The sequence below is a fragment of the Lytechinus pictus genome, chromosome 5, assembly GCF_037042905.1.
Source record: "Lytechinus pictus isolate F3 Inbred chromosome 5, Lp3.0, whole genome shotgun sequence".
In the NCBI taxonomy this organism is placed as follows: Eukaryota; Metazoa; Echinodermata; class Echinoidea; order Temnopleuroida; family Toxopneustidae; genus Lytechinus; species Lytechinus pictus.
In genome coordinates this window covers 31,290,318-31,312,120 of record NC_087249.1, presented here as the reverse complement: position 1 = coordinate 31,312,120, position 21,803 = coordinate 31,290,318, and the positions used below count along the sequence as shown (strand labels likewise).

The 21,803-nt window shown below is 36.2% G+C and overlaps 1 protein-coding gene across 1 annotated transcript; it reads left to right on the top strand.

The window, feature by feature from the left end:
* Positions 1-2,854: 2,854 nt before the first annotated feature.
* On the top strand, positions 2,855-21,556 carry LOC129261552 (heterogeneous nuclear ribonucleoprotein M-like). The gene is made up of 12 exons (XM_064100242.1): positions 2,855-3,064; positions 11,987-12,237; positions 12,412-12,464; positions 13,634-13,641; positions 14,088-14,181; positions 14,475-14,883; positions 16,470-16,694; positions 17,220-17,378; positions 17,591-18,042; positions 18,490-18,541; positions 18,974-19,075; positions 19,570-21,556. The coding sequence occupies exons 1-12, from the start codon at positions 2,883-2,885 to the stop codon at positions 19,629-19,631; spliced, it is 2,049 nt and encodes a 682-aa protein (XP_063956312.1). The 5' UTR covers positions 2,855-2,882; the 3' UTR covers positions 19,632-21,556.
* Positions 21,557-21,803: the final 247 nt, after the last annotated feature.

The following is a 21,803-nucleotide window of genomic DNA, read 5'->3' as shown; positions in this document are numbered from 1 at the left end:
ATAGATAGAGACATAGATAGATAGATAGATAGATAGATAGATAGATAGATAGATAAATAGATAGATAGAAGTAGAGAGAGAGAGAGAAAGAGGGAGAGATGGATAGATAGATAGATAGATAGATAGATAGATAGATAGATAGATAGATAGATAGATAGATAGATAGATAGATAGATGGGGGAGAGAACTTGAGAGATGGAGAGATGTTATAGATAGATAGATAGATAGATAGATAGATAGATAGATAGATAGATAGATATATAGATAGATAGATAGATAGATAGATAGATAGATAGATAGATAGATAGATAGATAGATAGATAGATAGATAGATATATGGACGGATAAAGAAAAATAGAGAGGGAGAAAAAATACAGACAGATGGATAGATAGAGAGAGAGAGAGAGATAGAGAGAGAGAGAGATAGATAATCTGAGAGATAGATAGATGTTAGATAGATAGATAAAGAATGAGAGAGACAGAGAAGATAGACAAATTAACAGATAAATAGAAACTGTAGTTACATAGATAGCTATAGATAAATTGATAGATAGAAGATAGATAGAGAGAAATAGAGAAAGACAGATGGATAGATAGATAGAGGGGGGAGAGAGAGATAGAGAATTTGAGAGATAGGTACATGTTAGATAGATAGATAGATAAAGAATGAGAGAGACAGAGAAGATAGATAAATTAACAGATAGATAGATACTGTAGATACATAGATAGATAAATATAGATAGAAGATAGATAGATAGATAGATAGATAGATAGATAGATAGATAGATAGATAGATAGATAGATAGATAGATAGATAGATAGATGGGGGAGAGAACTTGAGAGAGAGAGAGAGAGATGTTATAGATAGATATATATATATGGACGGAAAAAGAGAAAGAGAGAAAGAGAGAAAACAAGACAGATGGATAGATAGATAGATAGATAGAGGGAGGGAGAGAGATAGAGAGAGATAGATAGATGTTAGATAGATAAAGAATGAGAGAGACAGAGAAGATTAACAGATAGATAGATACTGTAGTTACATAGATAGATAGAGATAGAATTTGAGAGATAGATAAATAAATAGATAGAAGATAGATAGAGAGAGAAAGACAGAAAGATGGATAGAGAGATAGAGAGAGGGGGAGAGAGAGATAGAGAATTTGAGAGATAGATAGATGTTAGATATAGATAAAGAATGAGAGAGACAGAGAAGAGCGACAAATTAACAGATCGATAGATACTGCAGTTACATATAGATAGATAGATAGATAGATAGATAGATAGATAGAAGATAGATAGATAGATTGATAGAGAGAGAGAGAGAATTAGAGAAAGACAGATGGATAGATAGAGAGAGAGAGAGAGAAAGAGAAGATTAATAGATAGATACTGTAGTTACATAGATAGATAGATAGATATATAATTTGAGAGATAGATACATAATAGACGGATAGAGAGAAAAAGACAGACAGATGGATAGATAGATAGAGAGAGAGAATTTGAGAGACAGACAGACAGATGGATAGAGAGAATTCGAGAGAAAGATAGACGGATAGAGAGAAACAGAGAGAGAAAAAAAGACAGACAGATGGATAGATAGAGAGAATTTGAGATATATATATATATATATGTATTGGATTTTATTGCAATAAAAACTATCAAAATACAATCACAAGCAGTCAAAGACTGAAATAAGTGAATGTTTACATACAAATAGAATCATAACAAAATATAAAGTAAAAATCATAAATAAATATCAAATACAATACAAATTCATACAGATAAAAAAGAAATGTATCATAAATAAATACAAAAGGCCAAAAGTAAAGTGTCACCAAAGAAGAAAAAAGCGGAATGAAAGATTAAGAAGAAAGAGGTGAGAAAAGGGAAAGAAATTGGGATAAGACAAAGAGAAGGGAAAGCAAGAGGTGGAATTTGAAAGAGAATAGGAGGCAACCTTCAGAAAAAAAAACTCATTATGCAATGCAAGACATTTAACAATGGTAACAAGTAAATAAAGTAGTAATTGAATCAAATCGAGCACAAAAAAAAGGAAAAGTAGAGCTGAGGAAATAGTCTCCCGAAGGAAGTCGAAGCAGTGTTGATATTGCACATGAGTAGATTAACAGATGGATAGAGAGAAATAAAAGAGAGACAGATGGATAGATAGAGAATTTGAGAGATAGATGTTAGATGGATAGATAGATAGACAGATAGATAGGTAGATAGAGAATGAGAGAGACAGAGTAGATAGACAAATTAACAGATAGATATATCATGTAGTACCATAGATTGATTTATAACATAGATAGTGGATAGACAGATATGATAGATATAAGGATAGATATAATATGAAAAAAAGTAATTATGTGTTTTATTTTACAATATTTTAGCTATTATTCGTTTTCATTCATATAAACGATCATGTGCGATAAAGTAAAAAAAATCATGAAGCCAACGTATATAGTTCAGCGGAACAACCAAAATACAGAGACTGAAGCTTTTGGTCTGCTCAGCTGCATTTGCACGTATGTTCTGCGGATATCTTCGGTGCGGACTTTTGGATCGCGCGCCCAGCTGATTATGTAAACAAACGTAGACGTAGACTCTTCACTAGTCGCTTTGTGGCTATTTTTCCGGAAAATGCCTTCGCCAGGGTGTAAAACGGAAACGCGCCCCCCGGATCCGCCAGTGGGTACCGCTCCTGTCAGTGTCATCAGTCTCGCTGCGCTATTCTTCGCTATATATCCCTCGCTTCGCTCGGGAAGCAGCGGCAGGCCCACTGAACTAGAAATACGTATCTCTAGTTCAGTGGGCCTAGCCTAGCCTCGAGGCTTTTTATATGTTGCGCATGCGCAAAGCATTACAGGCAAACAAACATGGCGAACGACATCACAGCGGAACAGGGAGGCATGGAAGTTGCAATTGACGATGGCGTTCCTGCGGATTCGTTTTTGCAGGATAATATCGATGATTTAGTTGCGATACAAACTGCTGCACTTGCTGAAGTTGCTAAACAGGAGCAAGAACAAGCGAAATCCCAAGAAAAGGAGCGATCAAGGTGAGAGCATTCGGCCATTTTATGAGTTGGCTTTATTCAGGTCTCAAGACCACGCCATCCGCCACGCGGCTGCTAGCCCAGAGCTGAGATGAAGCTTGGCCTTGGGCTGGCTTGGCCTTGGGCTTGGCATGCACAGCTTACTGCGCGATATTTTTGAAGTCTTTTTCTGTCTTTGGATTACACTAAAAATATGAATTCAATACTTGTAATCGCATCTTCTAATTTTGTTCTCTATAAATATTTCGTAACATTTTGTACTAAAATAAAAATTGATGCAACTTCGCTTGTATTTTTGTAATTTAATGTAAGTTGTATTCATTTTTCCAAATGACTTTCTAAAAATGAGTAAGATTGATCATCCGGACACAACAACCAGTAGAGGCACTGGTTAGAAAATTGGGATCGTCCCAGTTTACAGCGACTGTCTCGGTTTATTTCTTCACACAATAGGTATGTGACAAAAAAAATGAAAATCATCAAATATGAATAAATTTGGTATCACTTGAAAGCTCTTAAAAAGACCTTTAAAATGATAACAAGAACTTTAATTTTCATCAAGAAATTATAAAGTTATTCCAGTTTAAGTCGCACATATTGATCCAAATTTGTGGTCATTGTCTGTATGTAAAGTCAATGGAGTACAGAACCGATTTTTGTGACCATTTTGTGACCATTTTGAACCCAAGTCTTCAACAGGCTCTAACTTCTTTGTTTTTGAACCCTATGAAGTAATTTAGGTATCAATGGAAAGGTGAGAGAAGGCTCAATTGATGTGCATCAATTCATCTTGTAATCTTTCTTATTCTGTTTAAAATAATTTCTTCTAATTAATTCTAATTAATTATGAAAACAGAAAATCACAATTACTCGCCTCTTTATTTTGCCAAATGAAGGTGATTATGATAGATAATTCATATAATTTAGTTGGCATCAAAACAGCATCATGTAGATAATTTCCTAATAAATTTGTCTAAAGTATTGTTTTTGTAATTTCTAATGTATTTCTTTGTTTTTCTGATATAAATTACAAGCTCTTTTTCAACTTAGTATTGTAATTTTGTATGTACGGGGGTCCTTTTTTACATATAAAAAATTTATTTTGTACTTTGTATGACCAAATAAAAATATGTGTGTTTTTTTCTGATGTATTTGATTGTTTCACCAATTCCTTATGTATTCTATTGTTTCAACAATTTGTTATAATATGTAGCTTTTGATTTGAGAGACAATGGACATGTGATTACATTTTTTTAGAAGGAATGAGCAGCTGAGTGTAAAATATGTATGTAGAATTGTATGCAATTTATTTCAAGTATCAAGAAGGACGAAAATGAAGTTTTAATATATTCTATCAGTTGTCAATTTCTTAGATTTGTATACATACATTGTATTACAAAGGCCCTGTTTGAGCTCTCTTTTTAAAGAAAAATAAATTCAAATTATTAGTCAAAGCCAAAAGAAAAGGAAAAGAGTGGTCTATTTCTTTCAAAACAAAACAAAAAGCAACCAGTAAAAATATATAACAAAGCTTTAAACAACAAAACAGACATCAAAGCTCCAAACAAGCACTAAAAACAAGAGAAACAAAAGTGACACAAAAACTTGTACCAATCCCATCCCCATTTTCCAATTCAAAACACAACCCCCACCTGCACCCCTAAAAAAAGAAAAGTGAATAAAAAAATAAATAGTACAATTAATAATAAAGAAAACATAAATACAGGAGTTAGACCCATCTGGAAATGAAATATCCTTTCCTCTGAGTTTTCATGTATTTTCTCATAAGAGTGAAAAAATTACAACAAACAAAAATAAACAACATCTAGTTTGTGCATTTTAATAAAAAAATCACATTTAAGATATTCTCCTTTCAAAAGCAAATCCAGTCTCCAAATATTGAAATATGACCCCCCAAAAAATGAAAAAAATAAACAATACAATAATTTAAAAATGAAACTTTAAAAAAATATATAAAAAAAGAAACTAAATAATAAACTTAATTTTTGCATTTTAATTAAAAAGTCAACATTTATGATATTCCCCTTTCAAAAGCAAATCCAGTCCCAAAATAATGAAACATGATTGAAAAGTTTCAAAACATTTTTTTTTCTACAAAAGAAAAAAAAAACACTATAGATTTTGCATTTTAATTTAATAAGTCAACATTAATATTCCACTTCCAAAAGAATCCAGTTTCCAAATGATAAAACATGATTGAACAATCAAAGTAAAACATGTTCATGTTGACTCTATAACCTTAGGAGGAAAGAATGTTTTTGTGACAAAATGTATATATTTAAATCAATATCAGAATAACAATCTACGGTATAATGACAGACATTTTCAGAAAAAGGCACAATATTATCAAGTGAACAATTTAGATCCAGTTCAATCCAGCATGAACGACTCACTATCGACCACTCCCGTCACCAAGCCCTCCGCATCGGGTACCGGTAGCTCGACTGCCGAAAGACCGTCGGGAGCCCACCGCATCGGGCAGCTCGACTGCCGAGAGACCGGCTGTGACAAGGGTAGCTCGCTTCGCTTATATCTGGACTGCGTCACGATAGAATCGTTTGATTTGACATTTTTTATATATTTGAATATATTCTAAAACAATTTAGATACATAATTGGATCGTAGTTCTACTTACCATAAAAAAATTTCGATCATTTGCGCATCCAAAAATTTGATGAACTTTCAAGCTCCGATATCCACACTTCACAGGCGAGTATCCACATTGAAACTTATATGTACAGAAAGAACACATTTTCAACTGTCTGTATCAAGGCACGAGATTGCATCAACTATGTGCGCATGCGCATGAAACCCCATTTTCGATGAGCCGCCCAGACAGAGGCGATGCCACTTGCAGCAAAACCCGCGCGAAAACCGTGCAGCCAAAACCAGCGCTCGCGATGCGCCCGTATTTGCACATACCTACACACAAGAAATCAAGGAAAGTTCATTCACCTGTCGAGTGCCGACACCAATCAAGTGTGCTAGTCAATGTAAACATATCAGGTTTCATAACATAACAAGATTATTGGAAGACGGTAAAACATGAAAATAGACAGTGAATTGGGGGGAATTGAGGTCACTGAATCTATTTTTAGCACTCTCAATTCCCGTAATTGCTGTCTTTGTCCCGTAGGGCAGTCTGCCATAGGGGGGAGTGGAAAAAAACGTCACCATAAGGCATAAACAAGGCCAAGGACAGTCTCAATTTATCAAGATATGATTTGTCTTGGTTTATGAGGATATCCTTGTTTTCAGGGACAATCCCAATTTTTGGACCAGCGCCTCTACTGACAACTGAACAACCAGTAGAGGCGCACGGCCAATATTGGAGACTGTCTCCAATGTGGGAGATTTTCTCCAATATCAGAGACTTTTGTAAAGAATTTGGGTATCCAATTTCAGAGACAGTCTCCAGTTTTGGAGACCAATTTCCTTTGTTTACATTTGCTGCAAAAGGATTACCTTGGCGGCAAATAAAAATGTGATAAGCTGATTCCTCATGAAAAATTACCCCTTTTCACCGTCTACACTAAAAATTCACCATCTACTTTTGTTTTGATAAGGATTTTTGTTGTCAATCACACACAAAACAAATGGGCTTCTGACCTCAGTGAGACAAAATTTTGGGTGGAAAAAATCATGCTTTTGTTGGTGTTGTTTCTTTTGTCCTTTTGCAAAGCAAGTCTCCAATGTGGGAAATTGTCTCCCCTATTGGAGAGTCTCCCATATTGGCCGTGCGCCTCTACTGACAACTGGGTAGGGGAGACCGGGGTTAGTTAGAACGTGGGGTAAGTTGAAACATTGTAATTTTCTTTAACGTCTTTAATAAATTTCTGCAATACTGCCCTCAAATTATTGTCATTATCAACAGCCATCCACCATATACAGACTAGACATGTGCAACAAGCCTGGTGAAGTTAGAAAGGAATTTTTGTTTTTTGACCTTCTGAGTATTTTTTTTCTCTTTCAGAAATGTTTTATTATTTCAGAGAAGTTTATAGATCAAGTTGGCCAGTTTGGGGGTATGATATACACTGGTACCAAGCTACAAAAAGAGGTTATTATTAATATGCCATGGTGAAGTCCCTTTTTTGTGCTGTAAGCTTATAAACGTCAAATGGGCCTCCGGGGTTAGTTGGAACAAAATGTTCCAACTTACCCCAAACATAATTATGAATAAAAATATATAAAGTATTTCACACTCTTCTGAACATGTATTGTATACCATGCTTGTTTTGTTTATCAGTTAGGTCTGAGTGTGCATTTAATGCCTATTGTAAGCCCCTAATGCAATTTATTAACCCTTATCAAACTGGGGGGGGTCAATTTGAGCCCCCTCAAGAAATTTGGTCAATTTGGTACGCCGTCGTGCAAAATTTTTGACTACACTGCTCGCTGAATTTTTACTTTCAAGTCTTGCGCATCATTTGAGACCAAATTTGCGATGCCTGTGTGTGCGGTATCAAAATTACGCAACATTTTGTACGTGCATGTTGGACCCAAAATTGCTCAAAAATGTTATTCCATGTACAAGGTCAATGCAAATTGTGTTTTTCAACCAAAAGTCATAAATGTATGATTATTTTTTACTTTTGTTGGTTCAAATAGATTTATTTTATGCTATTTATGATCGCAAAAGAGTCCCGACAAAGTTCATCTGAAAAAACAAAGAAATACAAAAAAAAAATACATAATAAATTGTATTTTTTGCAATTTTTGGTGGATATTTATAAATGTGAAAATTGATACTCTCACCAAAAATTAGCATTCTACTAGCTTAATAAATAGAGTTAAAGGCAAAAACATACCAAAAAACAAATTTAGGGCAAATTTTATATGCTTATTTGCATGATTAATGAAAAAAATATAAACAATTAATTTTTGTCTCGTAAATTTGATGCAGAAGTACATGAAATTGCTGATACTTAATTGCATTGTAAAATCAAACGCACCCAAATATGTGGAAGTCTACTACGCAGTCTGCGTGAGTGGCTGTATAATAGAAAACATAAAGTTCAACAAATCCATGTATACTTAAAATATTTTGAACTTGAAAAAGTAAAGCAAATAGGCTAAAACCATGTAATATTACAGTTTTAAGTAGTTTTAGTATAATTCTTAATTGACCATGCAGTGTTCCAACTTACCCCATACCATGTTTCAACTTACCCCGTATTGGGGTAAGTTGGAACGTTTGCGATGGTCTTGTTCAAGGTGGATTTTTTTTTCAGTAACCATAATAGAGTTAAAAATTTTATGGGGTATATTTGAAGCCCTTAGATATATGCTTCAAGCTGATATATTGATTGTTTCTTGAATAAAATCTATTTGGATTTTACAGCCATTTACATGTATGTCAAAATTGTTCCAACTAACCCCGGTCTCCCCTTTACACTGTGTTTGGGTTGTGTGGTCTTGTACTCGGCGTCACCAGATGAAACCAAGGAAGCACTTGGAATCAAATTACATGTAGGAACAATTAAAAAAAAAATTATGTCAGAAAGGAAATCAGGGAGGCAGCGTAGCTCAGTTGGTTAGAGCGCATGTTTCGGATAAGATTATAGATCTCAATGTGAGGGGTTCGAGTCCTGCTCATGTCGAAACGCATCTAACAAAATATCTGATGCTACAGTGTATAGCGTTGTGTGTTCGCATTTCTCACTCTCACCTCTGTATTCAGGGCAGGTGTGAATGCAGTTGGAAAACACTCCGTCCATCGGAAAGGACGCAAATGTTGGTCCCGAGTCACAACCTATACACTGGACAAATGCTCACTCACCATAAAACAAAGACAAATTGTGGCACTTTATGGTAACAAAGCCAACATGAAGACCTAAACATACTCGGATTACTCTACAGTTACTAAACTTACCTTCGGACACTCACTCCTTTAGGGACAGTGATTTTCCGCGATCGCGTAAAACGGACGGAATTCACGGAAAGGGCCTTTTGAAACGGAAAGTGGCATTTCAAACGGAAAATGTATTTTCCCTCAAAATACACAGAATAGCAACAGAAATTACTCCAAAATCACAACAAAATGAGAATATTAAATGGCCACAAAACCCCAGAAAACACGATCTCACTTCGCTACTATCATGACAATTCACACATCGTGACTGCACTCGACATCAGCACACTCAATTGTACCCCGTACCCGGCCGGCCGGCCGGGTTGGGCTTCACATGCACACATATCGTTCAACTACACGGTCGTGTGTTGCTGCCCTCTACGTTTGAAGATGTAACAGCACGATATCGTGGTCTTAAAATCCAAGATGGCGTATTGGCAAAAGCCGTTGACTGATGATAACGATGTCCAAAAACCCAAAATTATCGATGAAATATCATTTCACCGTGAAATAATGCTAATAATGTGAAAGGTGAGGATGTATGCATGCTAAATACATGTAGGTTTGTAAAAATATTTTATGCACCCGCATAGATCCGATTAGAACGGATTCTATTGTGTTGTTGGTACAGTAGTAGATACAAATTTTGACCAGTGCGAGTGTACATGTTGTGATTTTGCTATTCAATGTGTAAACGGAATTGTCACTTTTCCGTGTGTACAAAGTCTATGGGGAAACGGAATTTCCGTTTTCTGACATGCTGAAACGGAATTTGAGATTTTCTGAAACGGAAAAGGCAATTTTTTTAAACGGAAAATCACTGTCCCTACTCCTTGCCCTTTCTTGAAAACGTCTCATAATCGGTTCTCGATTCATCACATGTACTCAATTTTCTGCCAAATTGCGCATGCGCGGAGGTCTGCAGCATTTTGTACCTAAAATTGCTGCAGACTTCCGCGCATGCTCAACTCGCCTTCGCCATTTTCACGAGGCGTGAGCAAATGACTAAAACCTGTCATTTGTATGTAGCCTAGAGGACGCTGTGATTAGTTAGGACTACAAATTCAGAAAGCTCTTCACTAGAGGCGCTGGTCAGAAAATTGGATCGTCCCAGACTTATTTTACAGGGACTGTCTCGCTCTCAGTTTTCAAAGATTTCTCCACACAAAAATTATGAAAGTTCACCTGTCAAGTGCCGATATCAATTGAGTGCACTAGTCAATGTAAACATATCAGGTTTCATAACAAGATTATTGGAAGACGGCAAGTCATGATATAATAGACGGTGAACTGGGGGGAATTGAGGTAGTTGAATCTATTTTTAGCACTCGCAATCCCCATATTAATTGCTGTCTATGTCCCGCAGGGGTAGGCCTTAGTGAAAAAAACTCCCCATATAAACAGGGACAATCTCAGTTTATGAACATTTATTATTTATCCTGGTTCTGGGAAAATCCCAATTTTTGGACCAGTGCCTCTACTGTAGTCTGTTATTTGTCATAAAAAATACATAAAAAGTTACAGAAATTCCATATAACTTCTGAAAAAGTAGCAAAATACATGTCATTATGTGATACATGTGGTTGAGGTAAGACCCCTATTTTCAGCCTAAATCTGTTTCAGAGCATCACCAATTCAGAAAGTAATAGACAGCCAAGTAGATTCTAGTCAAGTGCTGGTCAGAAAATTGTATAGTCCCAGTTTAGATCTAATGTTACAGGGACTATCTCTTAGTTTTCAAAGCTTCCTAAACACAAGAAATCTAGAAAAGTTCATTCACCTGTCAAGTGCCGACACCAATCAAGTGCGCTAGTCATTAATAGGTCCCTCTGCATCAGTCAGAGTTTTTAAATAATCAAGCTATTTCAGATCCACCATATTATCCAGATCTGAACAATCTCCAGATTATTTGTAATGGAGACGCAATCATCAGGATAGTTCGCTGGATTAATCTCGAGATCTATTGCAATCCCAAGTCAACTTAGGATTATTTGCAATTTGCAAAATAGTGTGCTATTTACAAAACATCCCGCTAATTCGAAGGTTTGATTTTTTTGTTTACACTCAGTTTCCATTACAACTATTCATCATATAACTTGGCTCTTAAAAGGGATGATCCGGGCTGAAAATATTTATATCTAATATGGTAATGAATATTCATTAGGTGGGCTGTTGTCACATCTCCACTTTCCTTTTTCTTATGTTGCATGAAATTGTAAATGTTTCATTTTTTCATACATGTGTAAATGATGTGTCTCCATTATGATATAATAAGTTGCAGCAATAAATGCACTTAATCAGTTGTCAATCCAATTGTTTTAGTTTTTGGTAGAAAAATGTTGAATAAACCTAATTTCATATAATAAATACAAAAGAACAAATGGGGATATGACATCAGCCCACCTTATGAATATTCAGAAAGACATGCCTAGAACTGTTTCACCGGAATAATGCAAATCTTTAAAATTCATTAACTTTGTTATTTGTTACCCGATTTTGATCAAAGTTTCAGTATTTTGCTCTTTGAATTTTACTCTGTTTATTGAGATATAATTATCTCCAGCCTGGACCATCCCTATAAGTAAATTGAATTTTAATTATTTTTACTGAATAAAAAAATGGAGATTGGAAAATGACAATTTTCCCGAAATTTTACTTCCCGCCAATAGAGGGCCTACACAAAAATATGCCCAAAATTCAAGTCTTTGAGCGCTCTGGTGAATACAAAAATGATCCCTAAGTTACTAATGAAAAACACATTTAAATTGGAACTGTATGGAAGTGAGTATTTTTGGTTACAAAAGTGGCAGGAAGTGGTATTTTTATGATATTGTCTCACCTGCATAGCAGAGTAAGACTATAGGCGCTGCTTTTCCGACGGCAGCGTCGGCGTCAACACCAAATCTTAACCGAAGGTTAAGTTTTTGAAAGGACAGTAACTTAAAAAGTATAATTTCACATCAATCATGCAATTCTTATGTCCATATTTACTAAGATGTGGTGTACATGAGTAGGGATTATACTCTGTTACCTATTGTTTTACAACCTAGGTCGCCCACAGATAAGAGGAGAAAGAGGTCAAGGAGCAGAGATCGTGGAGGCAGGGGCGGTCGAGATAGAGGAGGGGACCGTAGGAGAGACAGAGACAGGGGGCGAGATGGGGGAAGGTCAAGGCCCACATACACAAGCATCCCAGGTGCCAAGAGGAATAAAGTGATCCGTTATGACTGCTGTGTTTTCATCAGCAATATTGAATACAAGGTGACATGGCAAGAACTCAAAGATATACTCAAAAGGCATGGTAAGTCCACACAAATTATTGTCAAATTAGTGATGTTCTTTGAAGGTAATGAATTATAAAACCTCAACACAACTCTACCTCTGTATGTCTTGAAGATTCCAGAATGCTATTCAATTAGTAATTGCATGTTTATTTCTTGCTTCTCATACTAGTATTTCACTCTTTAATCCCTAGTTGGAGAGGTTGGCTATGTAGAGTTATTCTGCAACAGTGATGGGACATCTAAGGTAAGCATCTTGTGATATCTACATACCGATAAAGATATGAAATCAGATATTTGTATTAATTTCTATGTATGTATCGTGGTTTCTATATCTAATCAGATATTTTTATTAATATTTATATATATATCGTGACAAAGATTATTACAATTATCGAGTGTATCACCCTGACGATAATTTGGTAATTACAAGAAGAGGAATTAGAGAAAAATTGGTGAAGGTTTGATTGAAATCCATCAAACAAAAAGGGAGTAATGAAGAAGAGGAGGAAGGGGGACAGGGAGCATAGATAAAAACAAAATGGTGAACTTTTAGTCATGTTGTATGTCATCTTGTTCATATGGATGAAAAACAACCAAGAGGAAAAAAATGGGGGGGGGGGAATCAAATTCGTGCAGACACTTTTAAAGATGTCTGTGATTGAAAGAGCATGATTTACATGTACTTCTCCCGAGTAGTATATTGTAAGTATGGGATGAATCTAAGGTGTTTCTGGTTACTTCATTGTATGGAAGCTTGTGCTAAATAATGACCTCTAGGCTTAGTTTTTTCTGGGCTTCATTTTTGTAATATATCTCAGACATGGGTGACAAGTGTGATCTAACAGCTCAGATTTTATTTTTCTTCATATTAATGGTAGCCTATGCCTCTTAACCCCATTTTTGACAAATGTGCATGTAAATTGGTAAAAAAATACTTTTAGAAACATTTTTGGTCAGTATCTATGTCCTGTACACTATATTTTTGAGGAAAAATACAGCATCAATGGCATCAATTTTGAGAATGAAATCTGATCAAATGAGATTTCAAATAGTGTTCTGCATGGTGTGTTTCAACGCCACTTTATCTTTTTTTTCAGTTTCTAGTACAGGATAGAGTAAAGGGCAATATGAATTTTAAGCATACTCAATTTTCATTTTTACCAATTTTATGAGGAAAAGTGTTGAAATTTCTAACTCCACTGTACGTGTATCACTTCACATGAAAGAACTTACCGGAGTCCTAAATTTCGATATCAATTTTTTTCCAAATGACAATTTTTTTATCAACATGATATCTGTATCTGGCCAAATTATTTTGATAAATGAGTGATAAATTAATGCTTACAATCTCTTCATTTTTTTATTCCAATCTCTCTACTCTTTGCCTGTTGTTGACTTCGTTTCTGAAATCAGGGCTGTGCGTAAGTATCAAATATTGTTAATTATTTATTCGCTTCTGCATAATGATTTTTAAACAGCCCATGCTAGTCAGATTCTGTCAAGAGTTGGGAAATGATGTTACCCTAACTTTTGTATAAATCTTTTGATTCTGCATACATTTGGGAAATCAAATTCCGGGGGAAGGGGGTAATTTTATAAATGCATTTTGGCATTGTATCTAAACATAACACAAAATGTATGATCCCTCTAAATACAAATGGCATAGCTCTTTATTGAAAATCTGTTTTAGAAAATATTTAATTTACCAGGCCTGAGTGGTACTATACTTTGACTGATCTTTACAAGCAAATAAAATTATCAATAGTGCTACATAAATATTATTATTATTGTTGTTGTTACTTACAAGATATGAATGTCTTAAAGCTATAAATGTTACAGTAATGGTATTACATATTTTCTCTGACAGGTTTGTGGAGTTTAAGAGCCGAGATGATGCAAAGAAAGCACTTACAGAGATGGATCGCTTTGAAGTCCACAACAGAAAGTTGGTTGTGAAAGAGGTATAACTTAATTTGCCTTTTGCATAATAGATAGGGTGGGGTCTTCCTGTATTTACATTGCAAGAAGGAAGTCAACCAAGATTTGCAGTAAAATGTTCCCCCCCCCCCAAAAAAAAAAAAAAGATTCTACATGTAGTTCCAACAAAAGAGCCATGCTGTCATTCATTAGTCCATTACAAGTGTTTTACGCCCCAAATTTTCCAAGCCAAGGATTACTAGCTTCTTTATTTTTCTGGAAATGTATCTTAACATGTACATTGATAGCAAATCTGTTTGAAATCGATTTCATCCAGGACTCCGAGGGACGCCACAGTGAGAAATACTTCAGGCAGCGTGAAGCAGAGGAGAAGGCCAAGACCGTGCTTACCCCACAGCTTCTGAACCAGCTGAACCTGGACCCAAACAATCTGTGTGACACTGTCTTTGTGGCTAACATCCCGTTCGATGTCTCTTGGAGAAAACTCAAGGACGTCTTCAAGGTTGCCGGCCCTGTTGCGAGGGTAGAGATCATGGAAGAGAAGGGCAAGAGCAGAGGGATGGCCACTATCCAGTATGAGACCGTTCTGGCTGCTGTCAATGCCATTTGCATGTTGGATCGTCAGACCTTGTATGATCGCCGAATGGCCGTCAGGATGGACAAGGAAAAAGTCAGAACAACTGGTGGTGTGAAGGAACCTGCTCCCAGACCACCTCCTCTCCCAAGTATGTATAGATTCTTGTGATGACAGTGATTTCTTAGCTAGCCATGTTGACACAATAGAAATTATCCCCTTCAATGTTTTTGGCAGTGGATGGGTAATGGCTGTGTTTCTAGAGGTCCATCATCATTTAAATGGCAAATTTAATTATCACACTTGATATGGCTTTTGAGTGCTGTTTGCTGGAAATATGTTTGTTTTCTGAGCCATACACAAAGTCCTACCTCTCTAGGGCTTTGCAGCAAAAAAACGGGTTGAAGATGGAAGCTGAATTTATCTTCTCTGTACACTAAAACAGAAGTGAATATTGATTGTTGGATTTTAACATGATATTGACACAAACATCATACTGATTATTGCTCTTTAGTCTCAGTCTTCACCCGCTTTGTGTACTTTCCGCTTGTTCTATTCCCACAAGATCTAATCTTAGTTCGTCTGCAACTTTATTGTCTGCTAATTATTTGGTGTAAATTTGTTTATCCCACTATATCCATTTCATCTAATATCCTTCACTATTTAGTCTATATCATTAAAGGTCAAGTCCAACCCAGAAAAATATTTATTTGAATAAATAGAGAAAAATCAAACAAGCATTATGCTGAAAATTTCATCAAAATTGGATGTAAAATAAGAAAGTTATGACATTTTAAACTTTCGCTTATTTTTCACAAAACAGTGATATGCACAACTCAGTGACATGCAAATGAGATAGTCGATGATGTCCCTCACTCACTATTTCTTTTGTTTTTTATTATTTGAATTATACAATATTTCATTTTTTACAGATTTGACAATAAGGACCAACTTGATTGAATCATATAGTATTAAACAATGCTAATAGCACATGTTCAGGGAGGAATTAATCGTTGTTTCACAGGACAACAGGGAGAGAATTGGAATATTTCATATTTCATGGAATAAAATACAAAAGAAATAGTGAGTGAGTGATGTCATCAGTCTCCTCATTTGCATACCGACAAGGATGTGAAGATAACTATTTTGTGAAATTTAGCGAAACTTTTAAATGTCATAACTTTCTTATTTTACATCCGATTTTGATGAAATTTTCAGTGTTATGTTTATTGGATTTTTCTCTTTTTTATTCAAATCAACTTTTTGTTGGGGTGGACTTGTCCTTTAAATAAATTGTTTATTAACCAAATTTTCATTTGATATGGCACAAAGCATGAGTAGGCATATTGGAAATTAGATCATCTTGGTATTAAGCCAAATGGCATACACGTAGACTTAAGTGGGTATTAGACCATGTTAAGTGTAGATGAAATGGCAATTAGACCAAAGTGATAGTAGAAAAATGTTTAGTTTAGCCCATGTGGTATTATACTATGTACATGTACATGTACCAGTGAGACCAATCAGGATATTGTGGAAGAACCATTATTTTTCAGTAAAGGGTATTTAGATGTCTGATATAATGAAATGTCTTGAAACAGTTTTGACCCAGAGATTTCCAGCACAGCAATAATATTCAGTTGTGCAATACAGTATGTGTTATGGTAAGGTGTCAACTGGATATGAAGTAGTCCATATATTGTCACCTGCCCAATCTGTTGAAACTTGCATGAACAGGTGGCCTGAGCAGCATTGGACCTAGCATTGAGTCTTTGGCTGGAGGTGGACCAGGGCAAGACTTGGGTATGATAGGAGGAGGAGGAGGAGGAGGAGGTGGAGGAGGCAGTGGAGGTATGTCGGATCTTGGTGGTTTTGGCGGAGGAAGCAGTCTTCCCCAAGGACTTGGAGGATTAGGGAGCTTAGGAGGAGGACTCAGTGGTCTCGGGTTCAGTGGACTTGGAGGTAGGTCACTCTCATGAATTCTGAGAAAGTAGTTTAATTAATTTATTGTTTCTGCATCACCCTCTGAAAAGGGTATGTAACCCTTTTTTAACTGGGCTATTTCAGACCACTTTATACTGCGGGGGGGGTGGGTCAATTTGACTCCCCCTTCAGATCTCGGCCACTGATTGCGTGATCACCACAAAAACCCAACATTTTAATTTGGGGCTTATGAGGGCAAATTACAGAAAAAAAATGTAAGGCCTAAGAGTGACAAATGATCTGATTTGTTTTGGTGTTACTTGTCGACAGTCATTTTTATGATGGATTTTTGACAATTTTTAGAAGTTGAATGTGCAAGATATTTAAGACCTGGTAATGATGGAGGCGTAAATTTTAACTGACTGCGGTTGAGAGTTGGTGGGGTCGCAGTTATCATATATTAATTTAGTAATAAGCTTACATTTCGGTGTAACAGTTTCCAGTCATGTTTGATATTGGAAGTTCATCTAAACAGTGGCACCATGTTTTTCATTGCTGTTACAGGAGGTGGCCTAAGCCAGAACCTTGGCCAGGGCTTGAGTAGTGGACTAGGGAGCAGTCTTGGCTCTTATGGGGGTTCTGGAATGAGCAGCAGTCTTGGCTCTAGTGGTCTTGGGGGTCTAGGTGCATTGGGGAGTCTTGGAAGCAGTGGCAGTGGATTAGGTAAGTTAACGGACAGTCATCATGGAAGTTCTTTTGCAAAATTATAGTTTTTGTAAATACCTCTGTTTAAGTTCAGTTTATCCTCTTGAAACCATATGTGACTGATTCTCAATGCTGAAATGCACTTTTTAATATTGATCTAAACATATCAGTTATCTATGTTTATTTATATTCTGTAATAATACACCAGTTTTGTTCCTATTTATACACAGGTCTCGGTGGTTCAGATCTTGGTCGAAATGGTTCCGGTCTTGGAAGCTTGGGAGGATTCGATCTGGGCATTGGTTCCGGGAGCATGGGTGGCAGCATGGGTGGCAGGAGCCAGAGCCTGCTGGGGAGCAACAGTGACCGCATGGACAGGGGAAATCCAATGGGGCTGCCTAGTCTCTACGGGAACAACGATATGGACTTCATGGACAACCTTGACAGAGACAGGGGCCTTGGTGGCAGAGGAGGAGACATAGGTGATGGTGGAAGGGACAGGTACAGGAACCGTGACCAAGGAGGTAACAGAAGGGATCGAGATCGAGACAGGGGCGGTAGGCGAGATAGGGGTGACAGGAATGACAGACGTGGAGGAGGTTCTGGCGATGGCGGTCGAGGCCGAGATAGGGGAGAGAAAGGAATGCCCAAGGAGAGTGGCACCCAAGTCTTTGTGCGCAATGTGAGTTACTTATTCAATACTTCATTTTATTTTTATGGGTGCCCTATTGGTTGACATTGTTGCCCCTCTCATTGGCGTTGGAGATTTATTGTGTCCTTTGTAATTATCCCATTTGAACTGTATTATGGAAATGTGCCAGCTGGAAAAGTGGCCTTGCCCTAAACATGTCAAAATTTAAGGCTTTCGTCTGTGAAATTATTTTACCAATCCTTTAGTAATTCAGTGATGACCTGAGAATTAGTTCAGAATCTTTCTTTTTTAATGAGATTTAATCTATAAAATAAAATGCATGTGCATGTATGTATGTAAATTGCCAAAATTAATCTTCTCTTAGAAGTTCACAATGGATATGATGCGGAGCTAAGGGGTTATGTCAAATGACTGAAATAACACTACATCATCAGATATACTAACTAATGTATGTCTTTCATGTTTGTTTTTATGCAGATCCCATTTTCGTACTCCTGGCAAAAACTGAAGGAAGTCTTCAGGGATGCTGGTAAGTGATGATTTACAACAGGCAACCAGAAAACTTTGAAAAGTCTTATGTATTGCCTTGTTGTGTAGAATTCTATTTGTATTACTCCTGTATGTGGTTGTATTCAACGTATGATTTCTCTTCAAATGTATTCCCCTAAAATTTTGAAACGTGAACACTCGTTAGTTGAGGGGGAAAGGGTTTTTGCACTATATCAACGTTTGTCTTTACCCATGTTTAGAAAGTCGGAAATTTACACTGCTTTTACATTTTCATATTAATTTATTTTCCCTGCCTACTTTCTTCGTTTCAGTGTTTGCATGCATGTGCGTGTGTTACCCTCAAACAAATGTGTCATTGAAATGTTCTCTTATAAACTGTTTAGGTAATGTTATTTTTGCATCTATCACATCTTTCAAAGTACAATTGTCACGTTCTGTGTTCTCTGTTTAGGTAATGTTACTTTTGCATCTATCAAGAATGACGACAGAGGGCAGTCCCGTGGATTTGGAACAGTTCGATTTTCAAGTCCCATGGAGGCCCAGAATGCCATCAGTATCCTTTAAAAGATCACGCTATTGTTGGAGGCCATTATGACCACATGAATATCCTGTATGGGATGTGAAAGGCCATTTTGGTCCCATTTTGTCAGAAATTCTGCAGAGTATTTATCTCCTTTTGTGTGTGTGTGCATATATTTGGGGGTATTTTGCACATTACCGATGCCGAATAAACAGAATTTGATTCTGACATGGTTGCTGTTATTACAATTTTGTGTATCGTATCACACGTAATGATGATGATCAGCACATGAATATATACAGTTATCCCAACATACAATCTCTTTTACTGCAAATTATGTACAACCGCCTGTTGTGATAAACATCAATCCTTTGATCAACTTCAAAGATTTGAACAAGACAATTGTTGTGAGTGCTCTTATTCATTTTCAAAAAGGTGTATATAAAGAAAAAGATAACTTTTAAGTCAGTGATTTTGGCTACATTCAAAACTGTAGTAAATGTTTGTCCTTGACCCTATATTATCAGACATGAAATCAGGATCCCTCCAGGAAGGACGTGAAATTGAAGTCTCTTTGGATTGCTACTGAGAACAGCGTAAAGATATTTCTCCACTCTTTCTCTCTCTCCCTCTCATTCTTTTGCTCACTCTCTTTCCCCTCCCATTTCCTGTCTTTCTCACACACTTCCCCTCCTTTCTATCTGGGTTTTAAGTGCCCTCTGCTCATAATGCTTGCTTCTTTCATCATTTATGCTTGTACATATTGCCATCTTGTCTTTTGTTTTATGGTGCACAATCCAAGCAGTTTTGTTGGGTCTGCTTCCTGCGTCTCCTGTTCAGACATCCTTTCCCTTGGCATTTTCCCTGCAACTGTTGACTTCTGATGCAACAATTTGCTCATGATGTTTGAGTGGCAGAAGTCATATGTGTGGGTTACTTCAAAGGGCTATATTATATCTCATAATCCACTGTAAGTTTTGAAATGCCTCCTGGAATCTTAGTTTGTATCATTTTTGCATTCTTCATTGTTTCTTCAAAAAGAATACAGATTTATTATTTCAGCTCGTAAAATTCCTCTGTACGTCATATTTTTATAGCTTGTATGAATTTTAAGAAATATTGATTGGTTGGAGGGGTATCAGTTTGGTAATTTTTCAGATTTTTATGTGTAGACATTCCATTTCCTACAGCAAGAGTTGTTTTATATCTATCAAAGGTGATAAGTGCGCTCCATGTGCATTCCATGGGATCTGTTTACTAAAATCAACTGCTGTGTTGGCTAATATTCATGGCTTCCATATCAAACAGTTTTATCAAGAAATGATCCTACTTACAAAGTAATTTTTAAATGTGATTTCTTTATTCGGATTTGGCCAACCTTTGTGGCTGATTTATTTATGATAATCATTGAAAAAACAAGGGTATATGAATTTTTTATTTTGCAGGGGACTTTTTATTGGAAAAGGTTGATTTGTTTGAAATGTACCATCTTTTCCCAGCACAGATTTCTTTTAATTTCTCCATTGAATATTCTGGTTTGAGGAATTCTTGGTTGAAAGTTTTGTAACCGTTCCTTGTTCAGTAATGATGATGCTTTGGAGACTGGAATGAAATTGTAACAATAGTCAATTTTTAATCCGTTGGTTTGCCTTCATTATGATTAGCTGGAAAATGTCAGGATGAAATCAGAGAAGTGTAGCATTTATTCGTTGTAAATAATCATAGACTTTACCGCTGCATTCATTCTTTTGTTTGCGTGAATCTGTGGATGTTCAATTTTACTCTGTAGATCTTCTTGTAAAGATGTAATAAGAAATTGTTTGAGAAGATCGTCTTTGCCCCTGTGTCAATTTGTATGAAGGAAAATCACTTTAGATAATTCGGGAAGATAAGATTGTATATATGATATATCTCCTCAAGAAATCATGCAAATTTCCTAGATGTATCTTTGAGTGACTACTGCATCATAAGAATTTGATTTCCATCCTTCCGAACTTACTATTCAGTTTGAAGTCAGCAAATTTATATACCAGTATTGTGCACATGATGGAAGTGATGCTCCTAGTTGACAATATCTTGAGAATAAATCAGTCTTGACCTGTCCAGACTTTTGGTCTTAGATATTGGTAATGGACTATGTCTGCTCAATTCTTTAGTCTTATCGTAATCCAGTTGTACATGCACTATTTTACATCAGAAAATTTGCAAAATGTAAATGCTCTAATTATACAAAATTTCTTATTCTCTGAGGAATTAACTTGAAGAAGATCGAGTTTGTAGTTTGTAGGTCAAGTGTTCCAGCACATTTCTTAAACAGCACAATAGCTTTCTTTGTGATTAACTCCATTCTATGAATTTTATATGAGGAATGTTACTGGACAGTTTGGTAAACATCATCATACAGTTGTAAATTATTACTTTTTAATTCTACATATGTTGTCAATCTTTTTTGTTCTGATTCATTTGATGGATGTGTTGTCAAAATTAAAGCATTTCTGTAGTCAATAGAAGATATATCAAGTATGCTGATGCCGTTTTTCTCCATTGGAAGAGTCTTTGTGCTGTGTGTGTGGTTCCTTGCAGAAAGGTGCAAGGAATATATTCGATTATGTTTCTGTCATTCCCAGTGTACAATATCGCTCAAGTTCCCAAAGAAGTTTCTAGCTACGTTCTTACCAATTTCTTCACAATGCTATGTGTGGAGAGATGTTGCCCTAAAATAAGCCTATTGCAGATTTTGAGTTCGTGTTTTCAACCCAGG

Coding starts and splice junctions, on each gene's coding strand:
- LOC129261552 (XM_064100242.1), top strand. CDS start 2,883: ATGGCGAACGACATCACAGCGGAACAGGGAGGCATGGAAGTTGCAATT. Junction 12,238..12,411: donor AGATATACTCAAAAGGCATG/GTAAGTCCACAC, acceptor TTTAATCCCTAG/TTGGAGAGGTTGGCTATGTA. Junction 14,884..16,469: donor CAGACCACCTCCTCTCCCAA/GTATGTATAGAT, acceptor TTGCATGAACAG/GTGGCCTGAGCAGCATTGGA.